Source organism: Schistocerca nitens, chromosome 11, assembly GCF_023898315.1.
Source record: "Schistocerca nitens isolate TAMUIC-IGC-003100 chromosome 11, iqSchNite1.1, whole genome shotgun sequence".
NCBI lineage: Eukaryota > Metazoa > Arthropoda > Insecta > Orthoptera > Acrididae > Schistocerca > Schistocerca nitens.
The window spans coordinates 165,207,808-165,228,375 of NC_064624.1; the positions used below are offsets into that span (position 1 = coordinate 165,207,808).

Below are 20,568 nucleotides of genomic sequence, written 5' to 3' on the forward strand. Positions count from 1 at the left end.
ACTGTCTGTCCAATGTAAGTCTTCCCACACTCACATGGAATCTGGTATATGCCGGCCTTCCGCAAACCGAGATCGTCTTTGACACTTCCCAATAATGCTCGTGGTTTACTGGGCGGGCAAAAAGTTCCTACTCGGTGTTTCCTCAATATTCGTCCTATTTTCCCCGATAGTGCGCCAGTATACGGTATATAGGCGGTGGCTATCTCTTCCTCCGTGACTTCGTCCATCTCCGCACGTTGTGCTGTAGAGGTGGAGCGGAGAGCGCGTCTGATCTGCCATCCCGAGACCGTGGAGAGAACGCCTCGCGGGGGAAGGGGGTTTACGACGGCCTCCCGCCCTCAGGAGCTCAGTTCGTCAACGCACCTGACGATAGCGACATGTCTGATCGCCGAAATATTGTGCCTGTTGGATACTATGGACCGGCAGTACACCCGTGGACTGTTAGAGCAAAAAATACGCCGGGTGAAGTTGACGAATCACAGGTGTAGGGTTGCTTCTGAGTGTGCATGTGGAGTGGTTATGGTGGTTGTGGAGTTCGTGGTTACAGTTGTGGTCCATGGGTCTGTTATGGGCGTGGTTATGGATGTTGTTATGGTGCTGGTTATGGGGTGCTTATGGGAGATTTACCGAGTGGTTATGTGGCTCGATATGGTTGAGTTTTAGAGGTGGGCTGCCCGAGCAACCCTACACCTGACCCCATACCACCCCGGCATTGTGTCTCATTTAGAGACTTCTCTCCCATACAATACAAGCTGTAAACCATAACTGTTTGCAGCGTCCTGCAATGCTGTAAGGGAAGCCGAGATGAACAAGTTGGTGTATGAGGGGTGTTCACTAAGTAATGCAACACAATTTTTTTTCTGAAAGCACGTTGGTTTTATTCAGGATTACAATGCACCATATTATTCACCATTATTTTGGCTACAAAATCACCTCTGTTCAATGGAAAGGCCTTACACAAACTTACTGTATGCCTGCATGGTACCACTCTATTGGTCGACGCCAGAGGCAACGTCTTGTTGCATCGAATACCGCCTCATCATTCACATACTGCTTCCTGTGGAGTGCATCTTTCATTCGACCAACCAGATGGAAAGTGTGAAATCCAAGCTGTAGGTTGGATGAGCAGGAACAGTCCAATGAAGTTTTGTGAGCGCCCATTGGGTGTGCAGACTTATATGAGGTTTTCCATTGGCATGGAGAAGGAGAAGTTCGTTTACAGTTTTGTGGCAACGAACACACTGAAATTGTTTGTGCAGTTCCCTGAGGGTAGCACAAAAGCTGTGTGTGGTCGACTGGCATGCAGGGGATCAGACAGGTTTACGAGACCTTGCTACCATGATGACACACGCCTCACTCAACGACTCACCGTGCTTTTGTTCACTACCAGGTCTATGTAGAATATTTGCGATGACATCTCTCTGCTTGAAATTCCCTCTGTTACAGGCGCCATTCTGAAGGCTACGTATAGCACTGCCACCTATCGGAACCGCGTGAAACTGCTGCAGCTGCAGCGGCAAAATTGCACACTAAATTCCACAGTAAATTCCACAGTTTTCAACCGAAACAGGTCGAGAAAAAAATGTATTCCATTACTTACTGAACGTCACTCGTACATCGAAGAAGCGATGTCAGGAATAAAAGAAGATTCCATGAGCGGTATAAAATTCAAGGTGGAAGGATACCAACATTATAACATTCACTGATTACATTGCTATCCTCAGTGGAGGTAAAGAAGAATTACAAAATCTGTTGAATGGCATAAACAAATAAGAACAGATATACAGGGCGTTTCCGTAAGAGCGTGCAAAAATATAAAAGGCCATAGAGAGTGCTCCACTGAACTATTTGAGGTAGGGAATGTGGATTCGGAGAAGCCAGCTTAAGGAGGTTGAAACGTCCCCTTAGAAAAATTAATGAATTACTGTGCTGATAAACCTCTTACATTATTTGATTTTCAAACAGCCGAGCGGAACTGAACGTACTCAGACATTTCGCTCTTTACCTATTCTGATCAACACTAAACTGACACACAATATTTTTAGCGCAACGCAATCTGACTTTCAATAATCCCTACAAAAGAATGGCCCGGACTAACATTAACCTATACCTTTCACAAATCACTTACCCCACAAAAATCTTCGTTACTCGAACTACTGCAATACAGCGAGCGCCAATACTGCCAGCTAAATAAAAGATTCAAACTACTGAAGGCACTAACTACTGATAGGCATAGTTAGCAATTGAAAGATTTCGATAGAGAACAAACAATGTATATACCTTAATAGTGTTCAAAAGTCATAATATATATATATATCAGTCCATGATATCCAATATTACAAATGTACTGTCTCTGATGGGCACACGTCCAGATCATCCGCTCTCAAAACTCCGCCATCTCTCTCCCCACATCCACCACTGCTGGCGGCTCACCTCCAACTGCGCAACGCTACGCGCTGTTCACAGCCAGCTGCCTAACACTACAATGGCGAGTATTACAACAATGCAAAGCAGCCACAGACTGCACACAGCACAGCCAGTGATTTTCATACAGAGCGCTACGTGGTGTTACCAATAAAAAACCTAAACAGCCTACTTACAAGGTATAGAAGTAAACTTGTCTGCCACTTTGTCTAGCATTACTATTTTCCAGTTTATTTACCACTAACATGCGTACAAATTTACAGCTACTGTGCTGTTTATTTACATGTAGTCCTGCAAGGAAACAAGGAAGGCGGGCCTGATTACTAGGATGTCACGATGCACGATTTTTAATAGAAAGTCATGATGCACGATCTGCTTACTTTACTTGCCCATAAGGTGGCTCTATTGCATCGTATTTACGTTGTTGGAAGAGAGGCTGTTCGTGACAGAATGCTGAGACAACATGGCGGTGCACCGCCTTAGTTCAGTGTGGACGTCCGCAACCATGTCAGTACTGTATTTCCTGGTCGCTGGATTGGAAGAGGCGGTCATATTCTACGCCCTGCGACGTCAGCTGACGTGAATGCTCTTGATTATTTCCTACGGGGGTATCTAAAGTCGCTTGTGCACGAGGCCCCAATGGATACGCAGATGGAATTAGTTGCCAGAATTGTAGCTGCCTGTGATGTGACTCCAAACACACCAGAACTATTTGTCAGGGTCCGTCATAACCTTGTTCGCCGATGTCATTCTTGCATTGAGGTTGATTGCCGTAAGTTTCAACATATTTTTGTAAGATACAGTACGAAAGGTACGTTCATTGTGTGAATGATGGCATTTGCAGTTAACTGTACATAATGTAAATAAAAAAGTAGACATGTGATTTTATTCACATTATCTCCTGAATCTGGCATCTCTGATCTAGGATTGCCTAATATCAAAAATGTTCAGTGGAACATCCTCTATGGCCTGTTAAGTTCTTCCACGCTCTTACGGAGAAACCTTGTAGAGTGAGAGTAAACACAAGGAAAAAAGTAATGAGAAGTGGCAAGAATGGGATTACTGATCAACGTACTATCGAAATTGGAGACTACAAAGTAGAAAAAGTGAAGGAGTGCTGCGAACCTGGAAGTAAGATAATAATGATATAAAGAGCAGATTAGCTCTTGCAAGGAGCGCAGTCTTGGCCAAGAGAAGTCTGTTAATATCAAAAAGTGGCCTTAAAGAAGAAATTTCTGGCAATGTACATTTGGAGCCCAGCGTTGTTAGGCACCGAAACATGGACTGTGGGAAAAGCATAACATAAGGGAATCGAGGCGTTTGAGATGTGGTGCTGCAGAAGAATGATGAAAATTATGTGGACTGGTAAGGTAAGGAAAGGAATGAAGAGGCTTGACTCGGAATCAGCGAGGAAGATTATGTGGGGAACGTTGACAAAAAGAAGGGACAGAATGATAGGACATGCTCTGCAACATCAATGGATACCTCGTTTTGTACCAGAGAGGTCTGTAGAAAGTAAACTTCGTTGGGGCAGACAAACGTTGGGATTCAGCCAAGATATAATTGAGAACGTAGGTTCCAAGCGCTACTCTGAGATTAAGACGTTGATACACGAGAGCAATTCTTGGTAGGCCGCACCAAACCAGCCAGAAGACTGATGCAAAAAAAATGACAAAAAATGCAAGTAATAGTCAGTACTTGGCTCGCTTCATCTGCATAATGAAAAAATGCAATTGCAAATTCTGCTGATACAGCAGAAGAAATACGCTAATGGAGAAGAAGAGAAAATCCTGCCAGGTGTATTACCATAGGACCAGCTGTTCGAGAAACAATTCTGTGTAGCCTTGAGTTTGTTGATCGTAAAATGATGATACACGGTGACAATTATTAATCTATACGAAGAAAGCAGGTGTTGACAGATGTGAAAATTACCGAACTATCAGTTTAATAAGTCACAGCAGCAAAATACTAACGCGAATTCTTTACAGACGAATGGAAAAACTGGTAGAAGCGGACCTCGGGGAAGATCAGTTTGGATTCCGTAGAAATGTTGGAACACGTGAGGCAATACTAACCTTACGACTTATCTTAGAAGAAAGATTAAGAAAAGGCAAACCTACGTTTCTAGCATTTGTAGACTTAGAGAAAGCTTTTGACAACGTTAACTGGAATACTCTCTTTCAAATTCTGAAGGTGGAAGGGGTAAAATACAGGGAGCGAAAGGCTATTTACAATTTGTACAGAAACCAGATGGCAGTTATAAGAGTCGAGGGGCATGAAAGGGAAACAGTGGTTGGGAAAGGAGTGAGACAGGGTTGTAGCCTCTCCCCGATGTTATTCAATCTGTATATTGAGCAAGCAGTAAAGGAAACAAAAGAAAAATTCGGAGTAGGTATTAAAATTCATGGAGAAGAAGTAAAAACTTTGAGGTTCGCCGATGACATTGTAATTCTGTCAGAGACAGCAAAGGACTTGGAAGAGCAGTTGAACGGAATGGATAGTGTCTTGAAAGGAGGATATAAGATGAACATCAACAAAAGCAAAACGAGGATAATGGAATGTAGTCAAATTAAATCGGGTGATGCTGAGGGGATTAGATTAGGAAATGAGACGCTTAAAGTAGTAAAGGAGTTTTGCTATTTTGGGAGTAAAATAACATGATGGTCGAAGTAGAGAGGATATAAAATGTAGACTGGCAATGGCAAGGAAATCGTTTCTGAAGAAGAGAAATTTGTTAACATCGAGTATAGATTTAAGTGTCAGGAAGTTGTTTCTGAAAGTATTTGTATGGAGTGTTGCCATGTATGGAAGTGAAACATGGACGATAAATAGTTTGGACAAGAAGAGAATAGAAGCTTTCGAAATGTGGTGCTACAGAAGAATGCTGAAGATAAGGTGGGTAGATCACGTAACTAATGAGGAGGTGTTGAATAGGATTGGGGAGAAGAGAAGTTTGTGGCACAATTTGACTAGAAGAAGGGATCGGTTGGTAGGACATGTTTTGAGGCATCAAGGGATGACAAATTTAGCATTGGAGGGCAGCGTGGAGGGTAAAAATCGTAGAGGGAGACCAAGAGATCAATACACTAAGCATATTCAGAAGGATGGAGGTTGCAGGAGGTACTGGGAGATGAAGAGGCTTGCACAGGATAGAGTGGCATGGAGAGCTGCATCAAACCAGTCTCAGGACTGAAGACCACAACAACAACAACAACGAAGTAAAATCGTCATAGCTTCTGAACACTATGGGTTAGGACGCTCAAACTGCACCGTTGGCCGCGGGGCATGATGGCAACTACGAGGGTCACTCCAAAAGAAATTCACTCTATTTTTGTAAAAATACCCTCTGCATGTGTGAAAGTTTTACACTGTGTAGATACATCCTCCCCGCTTGTTTTCAAACTTAGTTCAACCTGTTCCCGGGAGTGGCGCCGTCACAGCATGTCTTCAAGGTGGCTGCTACACTTGACGTTCGTCAGAAGCAACGTGCTGTCATAGAATTCCTGTGCTGTGAAAACGAGACAGTGGGAAACATCCACAAGAGGTTGAAAAAGGTGCTGTCGTTCGCAGTATAGTTAGTCGGTGGGCAAGCAGGTTACGTGATGAAAGCGGGCACGGCAATATTGAGGATTGTCCTCGCAGCGGCAGGCCTCGTACTGCACACACGCCAGACAATGTGCAGAGAGTTAACTAACTGGAGTGCTGACAGACGCATCACAGTGAACGAATTTTCACGCTACGTTGGGATAGGGGAAGGAAGTGTTTGCAGAATACTGAATGTGTTGGCGTTAAAAAAGGTTTGTGCCAGGTGGGTTCCCAGGATGTTGACAGTGGCTCACTAAGAAACAAGAAAAACGGTATGCAGTGAACTTTTGGAACAGTACGAGAATGGTGGAGATGAATTTCTTGGAAGAATTGTGACAGGTGATGAAAAGTGGCTCCACCATTTTTCACCAGAGACGAAGAGGCAATCAATGGAGTGGCTTCATGCAAATTCACCCAAGAAAAAAAAATTCAAAACCACACCTTCTGTTGGGAAAGTTATGGCTACGGTGTTTTTCGATTCCGAAGGACTCTTGCTTGTGGACATCGTGCCAAGTGGAACCACCACAAATTCTGATGCACATGTGACGACACTGAAGAAACTTCGAGCTCGACTGAGTCGTGTTCGACCACATCGGCAAAAGCAGGATGTTTTGCTATTGCACGACAATGCACGGCCACATGTCAGTCAGAAAACCATGGAAGCGATCACAAAACTCGGATGGACAACACTGAAACACCCGCCTTTCAGTTCTGACCTGGCTCCGTGTGACTATCATCTCTTTGGGAAACTGAAAGACTCTCATCGTGGAACAAGGTTTGAAGATGACGACTCCCTTGTGCGCGCTGCCAAACAGTGGCTCCAACAGGTCGGTCCAGAATTTTACCATGTGGGTATACAGGCGCTGGTTCCGAGATGGCGTAAGGCAGTTGAGAGGGATGGAAATTATGTGGAGAAATCAAAATATTGTTCCTAAAGGATGTATCTACACACTGGAAAAATTTCAAACATGTAGAATAAAAGATGGATTTTAAAAAAATAGTGTGCATTTCTTTTAAAGTGGCCCTCGTAGTATGCACGGTGCTCTAAGCGACCCCCACCACTGCCGCTCCCCCCACACTTCCCCAGCCGACTGCGCATCTAGCAGCCACGGCATTTTGCTCGCGCTAAACCGCAGCGAATCACGTTGTCCCGCCTTTCGCCCCCAGGGCTGGAGTTCGCCCCCCGCTGGGCGGCCCCCGCCCCCTGCGGCCCGGCCCACGCATCGGCGCGCTGGCCGCAGGCGGCCGCCCCCGCCTGCCCGGCGCCGCCCCCGCCGCCCCCGCCTCCACAGCGGCGCCAGACGCCGCCCCCAGTCCCAGCTCGACGCCGGCGCCGGCGGCGGACCACGAGGAGGACCACGCAGCTCCAGCCGCCGCCGACGACGCCGCCCCCGCCTCGCAGGAGGTACTGTATAGTTCACTAGCGCCGCTCTGACGTCACAGTTACCTGCATGTATATTGGCTAACAGGGTGTAACGAAAATGTACAGAACAAATTGCAGGAGCCATTCATCACACGTAGACGAAGACATTATTTCATCTGAACAAGGGTATGGAAACGCTTTATTTCCATGTTACAGCTCATTTTCTCCAAGTCATTAATCACGGAAAACACAGAAGAACAGAATGTTACGAGGATCATCCCAAAAGTAAGGTCTCCTATTGCTTTATTAGTATATAGACCTGTTTACACTTCTGGCCACTAAAATTGCTACACCACGATGATGACGTGCTACAGACGCGAAATTTAACCGACAGGAAGAAGATGCTGTGATATGCAAATGATTAGCTTTTCAGAGCATTCACACAAGGTTGCCGCCGGTGGAGACACCTACAACGTGGTGACAAATAGGAAAGTTTCCAACCGATTTCTCAAACACAAACAGCAGTTGACCGGCGTCGCCTGGTGAAACGTTGTGATGCCTCGTGCAAGGAGGAGAAATGCGTACCATCACGTTTCCGAGTTTGATAAAGGTCGGACCGTACACTATCGCGATTGCGGTTTATCGTATCGCGACATTGCTGCTCGCGTTGGTCGAGATCCAATGACTGTTAGCAGAATATGGAATCGGTGGGTTCAGGAGGGTAATACGAAACGCCGTGCTGGATCCCAATGGCCTCGTATCACTAGCAGTCGAGTTGACAGGCATCTTATCCGCACGGCTGTAAAGGATCGTGCAGCCACGTCTCGATCCCTGAGTCAACAGATGGGAACATTTTCAAGACAACAACCATCTGCACGAACAGTTCGACGACGTTTGCAGTAGCATGAACTATTAGCTCGGAGACCATGGCTGCGATTACCCTTGACACTGCATTACAGACACGAGCGCTTGCGATGGTGTACTCGATGACGAACCTGGGTGCACGAATGGCAAAACGTCAGTTTTTCGGATGAATCCAGGGTCTGTTTACAGCATCATGATCGTCGCATCCGTGTTTGGCGACATCGCGGTGAACGCACATTGGAAGCGTGTATTCGTCATCGCCATACTGGCGTATCACCCGGCGTGATGGTATGGGTTACACGTCTCGGTCACCACTTGTTTGCATTAACGGCACTTTGAACAGTGGACGTTTCATTCCAGATGTGTTACGTCGCGTGGCTCATTCGATCCCTGCGAAACCCTACATTTCAGCAGGATAATGCACGACCGCATGTTGCAGGTCCTGTACGGGCCTTTCTGGATACAGAAAATGTTCTACTGCTGCCCTGACCAGCACATTCTCCAGATCTCTCGCCAATTGAAAATGTCTGGTCAATCGTGGCTGAGCAAGTGGCTCGTCACAATACGCCAGTCACTACTCTCGATGAACTGTGGTATCGTGTCGAATCTGTATGGGCAGCTGTACCTGTACACGCCATCCAAGCTCTGTTTGACTCAATGCCCAGGCGTATCAAAGCCGTTATTACGGCCAGAGGTGGTTGTTCTGGGTACTGATTTCTCAGGATCTATCCACCCAAATTGCGTGAAAATGTAATCACGTGTCATTTCTAGTATAATATATTTGTCCAATGCATACGCGTTTATCATCTGCATTTCTTCTTGGTGTAGCAATATTAATGGCCAATAGTGTATTTCTGCAACGGTTTACATCAGTTTACAGCTTGAACATTTAGCTACCCGGTGATCAAAAAGTCAGTATAAATTTGAAAACTGAATAAATCACGGAGTAATGTAGATAGAGAGGTACAAATTGACACACGTGCTTGGAATGACATGTGGTTTTATTAGAACCAAAAAAAATACAAAACCTCAAAAAATGCCCGACAGATGGCGCTTCATCTGATCAGAATAGCAATAATTATCATAACAAAGTAAGACAAAGCAAAGATGATGTTCTTTACAGGAAATGCTCAATATGTCCACCATCATTCCTCAACAATAGCTGTATTCGAGGAATAATGTTGTGAACAGCACTGTAAAGCATGTCCGGAGTTATGGTGAGGCATTGGCGTCTGATGTTGTCTTTCAGCATCCCTAGAAATGTCGGTCGATCACGATACACTTGCGACTTCAGGTAACCCCAAAGACAATAATCGCACGGACTGAGGTCTGCGGACCTGGGAGGCTACAGTCACCATTTGTTCTTGAACTGCGGGCCGCTGGTGGCCGAGCGGTTCTAGGCGCTTCAGTCTGGAACCGCGTGACAGCTACGGTCGCAGGTTCGAATCCTGCCTCGGGCATGGATGTGTGTGATATCCTTAGGTTAGTTAGGTTTAACTAGTTCTAGTTCTGGGGGACTGATGACCTCAGATGTTAAGTCCCATAGTGCTCAGAGCCATTTGAATCATTTTTTTTCTTCCTGAATTGTTTCAGCAGCATTACGCCTTGTGCTCGGTCGGCCACTACGGGGTCTATCGTCTAAACAACCAGTTTCTTCGAACTTCGAAATCATTCTCGCCACAGCTGCATTTGTCAACGGACCTTTACCCGTTCGAATCCCCTTGCTGTGGCGATAGGATCGTACCATTCTGATAATACAGCTTCACTAAAAGCGTCTTTTCAGGTAACGTCAACATGCTGCAACTGCTGGTGCATCTGATTCTCTCTCTCATTACAGCTCATTTTATACACGATTGTCATGCGCAGTCATTCACGTTTCGCTGTCCAGCGCCATCTTTCGGACATTTTGTGAATTTTTTTTTGTTCTAATAAAACCCCATGTCATTCCAAGCATGTGTGTCAATTTTTACCTCTCTATCTACATTATTCCGTGGTTTATAAAGTTTTCAAATTAATACTGACTTTTTGATCACCCGGTATTTTTCGACATAATCACAATTTATGTCGATGCATTTTTGTAGGCGCTGTGGCAGTTTTTGTATGCCCATATCATACCAGCTCGCCGCCATGCTGTTCAGAAAGCTATGAACCTCTTCTTTCACGTCGTCGTCGGAGCTGAATCGCTTTCCGGTAAAATGTTCTTTTAACCTAGAGAACTGGTGACAGTCACTGGGCCCCAAGTCAGAACTATAGGGTGGGTGGGTGATTGTGTTCCACTGAAACTGTTGCAGGAGACCAACGGTTTGCCTAGAGGTGTGTGGGCGAGCGTTGTCATTGATAATGTGTACGCCCTTGCTCAACATTCCTCTTCTCCGGTTCTGATTTGAATTTGGCATCCATGCACACTTCCGTCAATTTGCTATGGATTTCAATCGGCGCAGTGCCCTTAGCGTTCAAAAATCGAATAACTGCGCTCAATTCGCACTTGGCGGTAACATTCTCAACGCCTGCCAAGCCAAGACTGAGCGCCTCAGCGCGGCGTGCGCACGTTTACACTCAGCTCGTGAGCCACTCTTCATAACAGTGTGACCAACTGCCACACAAACAGAGTTCTGTAGTTATAGGAGACCTTTTTTTCGGGATTACCCTCGCAGAATCGCGGGGGACATCTCTGTTCCCTGCCAGTGTTTTGTTTTACATGTCCCAGTTGCCACGCCTCTCTTTCTTCCACCCAGGCTCAACAGACAAAGTTACCATAATTTCGTAGAGAGTGTTCTACCTAATCTGTTCATCTACATCTACATTTATACTCCGCAAGCCACCCAACGGTGTGTGGCGGAGGGCACTTCACATCTCACTGTCATTACCTCCATTTTCTGTTCCAGTCGCGTATGGTTCGCGGGAAGAACGACTGTCTGAAAGCCTCCGTGCGCGCTCGAATCTCTCTAATTTCACATTCGTGATCTCCTCGGGAGGTATAAGTAGGGGGAAGCAATATACTCGATACCTCATCCAGAAACGCACCCTCTCGAAACCTGGACAGTAGGCTACACCGCGATGCAGAGCGCCTCTCTTGCAGAGTCTGCCACTCGTGTTTGCTAAACATCTCTGCAACGCCATCACGCTTACCAAATAATCATATGAGGAAACGCGCCGCTCTTCTTTGGATCTTCTCTATATCATTTGTCAACCCGACCTGGTACGGATCCCACACTGATGAGCAGTAATCAAGTATAGGTCCAACGAGTGTTTTGTAAGCCACCTCCTTTGTCGATTGACTACATTTTCTAAGGACTCTCCCAATGAATCTCAACCTGGCACCCGCCTTACCAACAATTAATTTTATATGATCATTCAACTTCAATTCGTTCCGTGCACATACTCCCAGATATTTTACAGAAGTAACTGCTACCAGTGTTTGTTCCGCTATCATATAAAGGATCCTTCTTTCTATGTATTCGCAATACATGACATTTGTTTATGTTAAGGGTCAGTTGCCACACCCTGCACTCCCTATCCGCTGCAGATCTTCCTGCATTTCGCTGCAATTTTCTAATGCTGCAACTTTTCTGTATACTACAGCATCATCCGCGAAAAGGCGCATGGAACTTCCGACACTATCTACTAGGTCATTTATATATATTGTGAAAAGCAATGGTCCCATAACACTCCCCTGTGGCACGCCAGAGGTTACTTTAACGTCTGTAGACGTCTCTCCATTGATAACAACATGCTGTGTTCTGTTTGCTAAAAACTCTTCAATCCAGCCACACAGCTGGTCTGATATTCCGTAGGCTCTTACTTTGTTTATCAGGCGACAGTGCGGAACTGTATCGAACGCCTTCCGGAAGTCGAGGAAAATGGCATCTACCTGGGAGCCTGTATCTAATATTTTCTGGGTCTCATGAACAAATAAAGCGAGTTGGGGCTCACACGATCGCTGTTTCCGGAATCCATGTTGATTCCTACATAGTAGATTCTGGGTTTCCAAAAACGACATGATACTCGAGCAAAAAACATGTTCTAAAATTCTACAACAGATCGATGTCAGAGATATAGGTCTATAGTTTAGCGCATCTGCTCGACGACCCTTCTTGAAGTCTGCGAATACCTGTGCTCTTTTCCAATCATTTGGAACCTTCCGTTCCTCTAGCGACTTGCGGTTCACGGCTGTTAGAAGGGGGGCAAGCTCCTTCGCATAATCGAATTGGTATCCCGTCAGGTCCAGTGGACTTTCCTGTTAGCAGATGTTCCTCTAGATGTGTGATAAAACGTGTACTTCATGGACGATGGAGCACCTCCTCGTTTTATCATTAGATTTGGTAACACATGGATATGCTGAGGTGGACTAGTTGGCCGGCCTCCACTCTCCAAACCTAAACCCACTGGCTTTTTATTTGTGGGGGACATTTGAAAGCTCTTGTGTGCGTAACCCCAGTACAACACGTTCAGAGTCTACGTGCTCGCATTAGGGAAGGCCGCCAAACCATACCCTATAGCACAGGTAAACACCAGCGCATGCGAGATTCACTACGGTGGCGAGTGGATGCCCACGCAGGGCATACTGAACATCTCCTGCCAGAAAGAGCTGCTTGTGGTATGCTGGTCCGGTCTGTTCGCGTGTGTTCTCATGATTAATGAGTTGGACAAGTGAATTGTAACATGGATACAAAGCGTTTCCAGACCAATGTTCAGATAACATTATTTCTTCGTCTGTGTACGAGGAATGTGTCTTGCAATTTCTGCCGAACGTTATTGTTTCACCCTGTATAGCCTCGCGAGGTTGCCGCGCGGTCTCTGGCGCCTTGCCACGGTTCACGGAACTCCCCTCGTATAAGGTTCGAGTCCAACCTCGGGCAAGTGTGTGTGTGTGTGTGTGTGTGTGTGTGTGTGTGTGTGTTGTCCTTAGCGTAAGTTAGTGTAAGTTTCATTTAGTAGTGTGTAGGCCTAGGGACTGATGACCTCAGCAGTTTTGTCCCATAGGAACTTGCCAATACCACCACCACCACTCCCTGTATATCCAGAATCCATATCCATTCATTATATTGTTGTTGTGGTCTTCAGTCCTGAGACTGGTTTGATGCAGCTCTCCATGCTACTCTATCCTGTGCAAGCTTCTTCATCTCCCAATACGTACTGCAGCCTACATCCTTCTGAATCTGCTTAGTCTATTCATCTCTTGGTCTCCCTCTACGTTTTTTACCCTCCACGCTGCCCTCCAATACTAAATTGGTGATCCCTTGATGCCTCAAAACATGTCCTACCAACCGATCCCTTCTAGTCAAGTTGTGCCACAAACTCCTCTTCTCCCCAATCCTATTCAATACTTCCTCATTAGTTACGTGATTTACCCATCTAATCTTCAGCATTCTTCTGTAGCACCACATTTCGAAAGCTTCTATTCTCTTCTTGTCCAAAGTATTTATTGTCCATGTTTCACTTCCCTACATGGCTACACTCCATACAAATACTTTCAGAAATAACTTCCTGACACTTAAATCTATACTCGATGTTAACAAATATCTCTTCTTCAGAAACGCTTTCCTTCCCATTGCCAGTCTACATTTTATATCCTCTCTACTTCGACCATCATCAGTTATTTCCCCCCCCCCCCCAAGTAGCAATACTCATTTACTACTTTAAGTGTCTCATTTCCTAATCTAATACCCTCAGCATCACCAGACTTAATTCGACTACATTCCATTATACTCGTTTTGCTTTTGTTGATGTTCATCTTATATCCTCCTTTCAAGACACAAGACACTATCCATTCCGTTCAACTGATCTTCCAAGTCCTTTGCTGTCTCTGACAGGATTACAATGTCATCGGCGATCCTCAAAGTTTTTATTTCTTCTCCGTGGACTTCAATTCCTACTCCGAATTTTTCTTTTGTTTCCTTTACTGCTTGCTCAATATACATATTGAATAACATTGGGGATAGGCTACAACCCTGTCTCACTCCCTTCCCAACCACTGCTTCCCTTTCATGCCATCTGGTTTCTGTACAAACTGTATATAGCCTTTCGCTCCCTGTATTTTACTCCTGTCAGCTTCAGAATTTGAAAGAGAGTATTCCAGTAAACATTGTCAAAAGCTTTCTCTATGTCTACAAATGCTAGAAACGTAGGTTTGTCTTTCGTTAATCTATTTTCTAAGATAAGTCGTAGGGTCAGTATTGCCTCACGTGTTCCATCATTTCTACGGAATCCAAACTGATCTTCCCAGAGGTCAGTTTCTACCACTTTTTCCATTCGTCTGTAAAGAATTCGTGTTAGTATTTTGCAGCCGTGGTTTATTAAACTGGTGGCTTGGTAATTTTCTGATCTGTTAACACCTTCTTTCTTTGGGATTGGAATTATTATATTCTTCTTGAACTCGGAGGGTCTTTCGCCTGCCTGATACATCTTGCTCACTAGATGGTAGAGTTTTGTTAGGCCTGGCTCTCCCAAGGCTTTCAGTAGTTCTAATGGAATGTTGTACACTGCCGGGGCCTTGTTTCGACTTTGGTCTTTCAGTGCTCTGTCAAACTCTTTACGCAATATCATATCTCCTATTTCATCTTCATCTACATTGTCTTTCATTACTATAATATTGTCCATTTCCCTTTTTAAATTTTCTAACCTACCTGCCCGATTAAGGGACCTGACATTCCACGCTCCGATCTGTAGAACGCCAGTTTTCTTTAAATCTGCATGCCCTCGGGAAAAATTACGGCTATAGTTTCCCCTTGCTTTCAGCCGTTCGCAGTACCATCACAGCCATTCCGTTTTGCTTAGTGTTACAAGGCCAAATCAATCATCCAGACTGTTGCCCCTGCAACTACTGAAAAGGCTGCTGCCCCTCTTCACATACTAATGTTATAAATGCCAAAGTAGCTCTGTCTGTTATGCTTTCAGGACTAAACCGCTCGACCGATTTTGATGAAATTTGCTAGCAGACAGCTTGAATACTGAGGAAGAACATAGGCTACTTTAGCAACATATTTATTGATTTGAAGAATATAACGCGAAATATGGAACAGTAATTACGCTTTGAAAAACTTATTTACTCTTTGACTTTTGAACTTACTACTGTTGCAGAAACAACAAAGAAAGCATGCCAAATTTAAACGAACGCAAAATCCCCAAGATTAGCAATCTTTTACAGAAGCTAGAAATTTAGTGCGGACTTCAATGCGAGATGCTTCTAACATTTTCCGCAATGAAACTTAGTCTAGAAACCTGGCAGAAAATCGAGATTGTGGTCGTATGTAAATTATCTTAGCGGCAAGACACAATGCCTTCTGTGCCCAATAGCAATTGAGGTACTACCATTGACAGTGTTGCCAAAGCAGAGTTACTAAACACAGCCTGCCGAATTTCCTTCACCAAAGAAGACGAGGTGAAATATTCCAGAATTCTAAAGAAGAAGAGTTGCCAACATGAGTAAGTTAGAAGTAGATATCATCGGAGTAGTAAAGCAGATTAATTAATAAACGCAAATCTTCAGATTCGAACTGTGTACCAATTACGTTCCTTTCAGAGTATGCTGATGCAACAGCTTCATTATTAACAATGACATAATTAACGTCGATATGCGCCAGGATTTTGGAACCTATGTTCTGTTCGAACATTATGAAATACCTCGAAGAGAACAGACTATTGACAGACAGTCCACAAATGGTTAGAAAACATCGTTGTTCGTGTGGAACGCAGCTAGCTCCTTACTCACAAGAGGTATTGACTACTATCGACTAGGCATTTCAAAGTGATTCCTTATTTCTAGATTTCCAGAAGGCTTTTGAACCGAACCACACAAGGGGTTTGTTGTGAAATTGCGTACTTATGGCATAACGTCTCAGCTATGCGGCTGCATTATTGATTTCCTGTCAGAGAGACCACAGTTCGTAATAACTGACAGAAAGCCATTGAGTGAAACAGAAGTGATTTCTGGTTTTCCCCAGTTCCTTATCTGTATTAACGATTTGGGAGGCAATCTCAGCAGCCATCTTAGGTTCTTTGCATATGATGCTGTCGTTTATCGTCTAGTAAAGTCATCAGAAGATCAAAAGAAATTGCAAACGGTTTAGAAAAGATATATTTACGGTGTAAAAATTGGCAGTTGACCGTAAATAATGGAAAGAGTGAAGTCACCCACATCAGTGCTAAAAGAAATCCGTTAAACTTCGATTATACGATAAATCTGTCAAATCTAGAGGCTGTCAATTCAACTAAATACCTAGGAGAGACAGCAAAGGACCTGGAAGAGCAGCTGAACGGAACAGACAGTGTCTTGAAAGGAGGATATAAGATGAACATCAACAAAAGCAAAACGAGGATAATGGAATGTAGTCGAATTAAATCGGGTGATGCTGAGGTTATTAGATTAGGAAATGAAACGCTTAAAGTAGTAAAGGAGTTTTGCTATTTAGGGAGTAAAATAACTGATGATGGTCGAAGTAGAGAGGATATAAAATGTAGACTGGCAATGGCAAGGAAAGCGTTTCTGAAGAAGAGAAATTTGTTAACATCGAGTATAGATTTACGTGTCAGGAAGTAGTTTCTCAAAGTATTTGTATGGAGTGTAGCCATGTATGGAAGTGAAATGTGGACGATAAATAGTTTTGACAAGAAGAGAGAAGAAGCTTTCGAAATGTGGTGCTACAGGAGGATGCTGAAGATTAGATGGGTAGATCACAAAACTAATGAGGAGGTATTGAAGAGAAATGGGGAGAAGAGGAGTTTGTGGCACAACTTGACAAGAAGAAGGGATCGGTTGGTAGGACATGTTCTGAGGCATCAAGGGATCACCAATTTAGTATTGGAGGGCAGCGTGGAGGGTAAAAATCATAGAGGGAGACCAAGAGATGAATACACTAAGCAGATTCAGGAGGATGTAGGTCGCAGTAGGTACAGGATAGGTACAGGGAGTAGCATGGAGAGCTGCATCAAACCAGTCTCAGGACTGAAGACCACAACAACAACAACAACAACTAATATGGAGTTTTGAAAACAGGCCATTCTTTTTGAAAGATCCTGTATTTTAGCCATTCCTTGCCGGATATTACATTTAACTGTACGGTATCTCGTTCTTGTTTATTCGAGTGGTTCGTAATTTTAAATGATTTGTTTTGTCTTTCACGAATATCAGTAAGAGTAACTAATAAGGAAATGTAGTTCTGCCTTGAAAAATCGCAACTTTTCATGTGTTATTAGCTGTACATGTTGCAGAAAAGTGTCACCACATTCAGTGGGTTTTACATATTATCCTATTATTACATACTGGTGTTCACAAGTATTTCGTTCAAAAATTGTTCAAATGGCTCTGAGCACTATGGGACTTATCATCAGAGGTCATCAGTCCCCCAGAAATTAGAACTACTTAAACCTAACTAACCTAAGGACATCACACACATCCATTCCCGAGGCAGGATTCGAACCTGCGACCGTAGCGGTCGCGCGGTTCCAGACTGAAGCGCCTAGAACCGTTCGGCCACTCCGGCCAGCCAAGTGTTTGGCATTCGCAGCAAAGCTACAATTACTTCCTTCTAGTATCTCGGGCTTTCGTGCTTCTACAGGGCGTTTTCATTGGAGCATATTAACGCAGACAAGAGAAATTACGTTTGCTCAAGGCAGAACCACATTTCCATGTTAGATATTAGGGAGCAGACACGGCTGAGGAAACAACTTCGATCATTAAGTCCAGAATGAATTTTCAGTCTGCAGTGGAATATGTCCTGGAAGACTAAAACTGTGTGCCCGACCTGGACGCGAACCCAGAACTTTTCACTTTTGGATGGGAAAAGCTACCAAAGTACTACGAATGAGCTACCAGAGTACGACTCACAAGCCGTCATTACAAATCTACTTCCAGCAGCACCTCATCCCTGAGAAACTTGTAGGACTAGCACTCTTGGAAGAAACGATATTGCGGAAACATTGTTTAGCCACAGCATGGCGGATGTTTCCAGAATTAAGACATAAACGAATCACAGACACTGGCTGCGAGTGAGCATTGAATGAAATTTTAAGATTTTCTGCAACTTGAAAATTCGTGCCAGCCAAGGATTCGGGCCCAGATCCCCTGCTTAGAAGGCAGATGCTCTGACACTGAGCCACCTGGACATGGTGGCCATGGCCGCTGCATGGACTATCCTAGCACACAATATGTCAGGCCCAAATTGTCGACTTAGTGGCACACTGTTAATGTAATCCGCCTTGTCCATTCTCCTCATTACTCGCAACATTTGAAAAGACGCATATGTCCAAAAGAATAGACACCCGATATAGCCAGTGGTCTCTTCAGTGCAGATGCACTGCAGGCTCGAACTCTTACGGCAATTGGCGAAGTGCTGCGAGTGATGAGGATAATGGGCAAGGGACACTACGTCAGTAGTGTGTGTACAAGTGAGAGTAGTCCTTTCAGCTGAGATGACCAGTAGTCAGAGCATATCCTAGTAAACAGGGGACCCGGGTTCGAATCCCAGTCTGGTACAGATTTTCGACTTTCTCCACTGATTTCAATCAATACCCACTCGCGGCCAGTGTCTGTAATTCCTCTGTGCCTCAATTGTGGAACCCCCCCCCCCCCCCAAGCTGTTGCTAATCCATGTCGCCTCATGCCCTTTCTTCTCGCAGTGCTAGTTTGGTATGTTTCACATTAAAACTTCTGTGAACTTTGAAAGGTACGAGATGAAGTACTGGCGGAAGTAGAGTTGTAAGGACGGGTCGTGAGTCGTTCTAAGGTGGCTCTGTTGGTACAGCACTTGCCCACGAAAGGCAAAGGTCCCGTCTTCGAGTTCCGATCCGGCACACAGTTTTAATCTGCCAGGAAGTTTGGCCATCACGAGTAGGGTCCGTTGCCAGTGGACTCGCCAAATCCATTATTTACTGCCAAACGAGGAGTCTGAAGGCAGCCGCAGAAGAGAGAGGGAGCTACCCGCAGCGTTTCGGCAGGGACGAGGGCGCCATCATCAGGAGGGTCTTTCCCGTTCGCAGGAGTCGAGCCCGGCGACGGCGGCGGACGCGCTGAGCAAGCTGCGCCAGCGGCCGCGCCTGCGCGTGCAGCCCGCCTCCAGGGCGCCCGCCCCCGCCGCCCCCGCGCGCCGAGGCCTCCCGCGCACCGGCGCCGCGCTGGCGCGCAGGCCGGCCGCCCCCGCCGCCTCCACCGCCGCCCCCGAGGACGCTGAGGAGCACGAGGCGCAAGGTGAGCGGGTCCCTGCAGATTCCTCTTCTCGCAATTAAATCTGGTAGCTTTCTCTCTGATGGACTCGCAGCACTTATTACGAGGGCTATCCACAAAGTATTATTACGTTTTGGAATTAAAAATAAATAATTGGAAATTTTTTTTATTATATACAGATGAAAGCCACACTTAAATACTACTTTTCTACATAGTTGCCATTTAAATTAAAGCACTTATCGTAGCGATGGACGAGCTTGGAAATTCCTTCGTCGTAAAATTTGGCCGCCTGCGCCTTCAACCACGTGGTTACCTCTTCTTGAAGCTGTGCGTCGTCATCATACCGATGCATAGCCAACCACTTCTTCATTGCTGGGAATAAGTGGAAGTCGCTCGGTGCCAGGTCGGGACTGTACGGCAGATGAGGAAACAACTCCCACTTAAAAGATTCGAGAACTTCACGAGTGGCATTTGCCGTGTGGGCCCGGGCGTTGTCGTGAATCGGAAAGATCTTTGAGCCCAACTTCCCCCTGCGCTTGTTTTGTATTGCTCTTCTGAGGTCGTGCAGAGTTTGGCAATACCTTTGAGACTTTATTGTAGTGCCTCTTTCCAGGAAATCCACAAAAATCACACCTTTTCTGTCCCAAAAGACAGTCGCCATCACCTTCCTTGCCGAAATTGTCTGCATGCATTTTTGGGGTTTTGGGGGGAATTTGTGTGCCCCCACTGCATTGACTGCAATTTTGTCTCGCAGTTCACATGCTTAACCCATGTTTCGTCACCAGTAACGATGCGATCGAGTAATGAGTCGCCATCTTCCTCGTAAGCGTCCAAAAACGTTAACGCTGCAGCCATTCGCTGATTTTTGTGAATCTCTGACATGATTTTTGGTATCCATCTTGCACAAAACTTGTGGTAACCGAGCTTTTCGGTAATGATTTCGTGCAACAAACTTCGTGAAATTTGTGGAAAACTCGTAGAGAGTTCCGTTATTGTGAAATTACGGTTTTCACGGACCGCGGCATCGACTTTTTCGACAAGTTCGGCAGTCACTATGCTGGGTCTTCCACTTCGCTCTTCATCGTGAATGTCAGTTCGGCCATTTTTAAATTTTATGACCCATTGACGCACTCCACCTTCAGTGATTATGTTGTCCCCATACACTTCACAA

General features: G+C 45.1%; 1 protein-coding gene across 2 annotated transcripts in view; it reads left to right on the plus strand.

Annotated features, from left to right (window-relative positions):
- LOC126213604 (mucin-1-like) overlaps window positions 1-20,568 on the plus strand; it is a 329,890-nt gene that overhangs the window by 296,644 nt on the left and 12,678 nt on the right. The window contains exons 13-14 of one of the 2 annotated variants that reach the window (XM_049941458.1): window positions 7,177-7,414; window positions 19,214-19,421. In XM_049941458.1, coding sequence (XP_049797415.1) covers window positions 7,177-7,414; window positions 19,214-19,421 — 446 coding nt within the window. The remainder of the gene's footprint in view (window positions 1-7,176; window positions 7,415-19,213; window positions 19,422-20,568) is intronic. The other variant, XM_049941459.1, reaches the window with a different exon arrangement.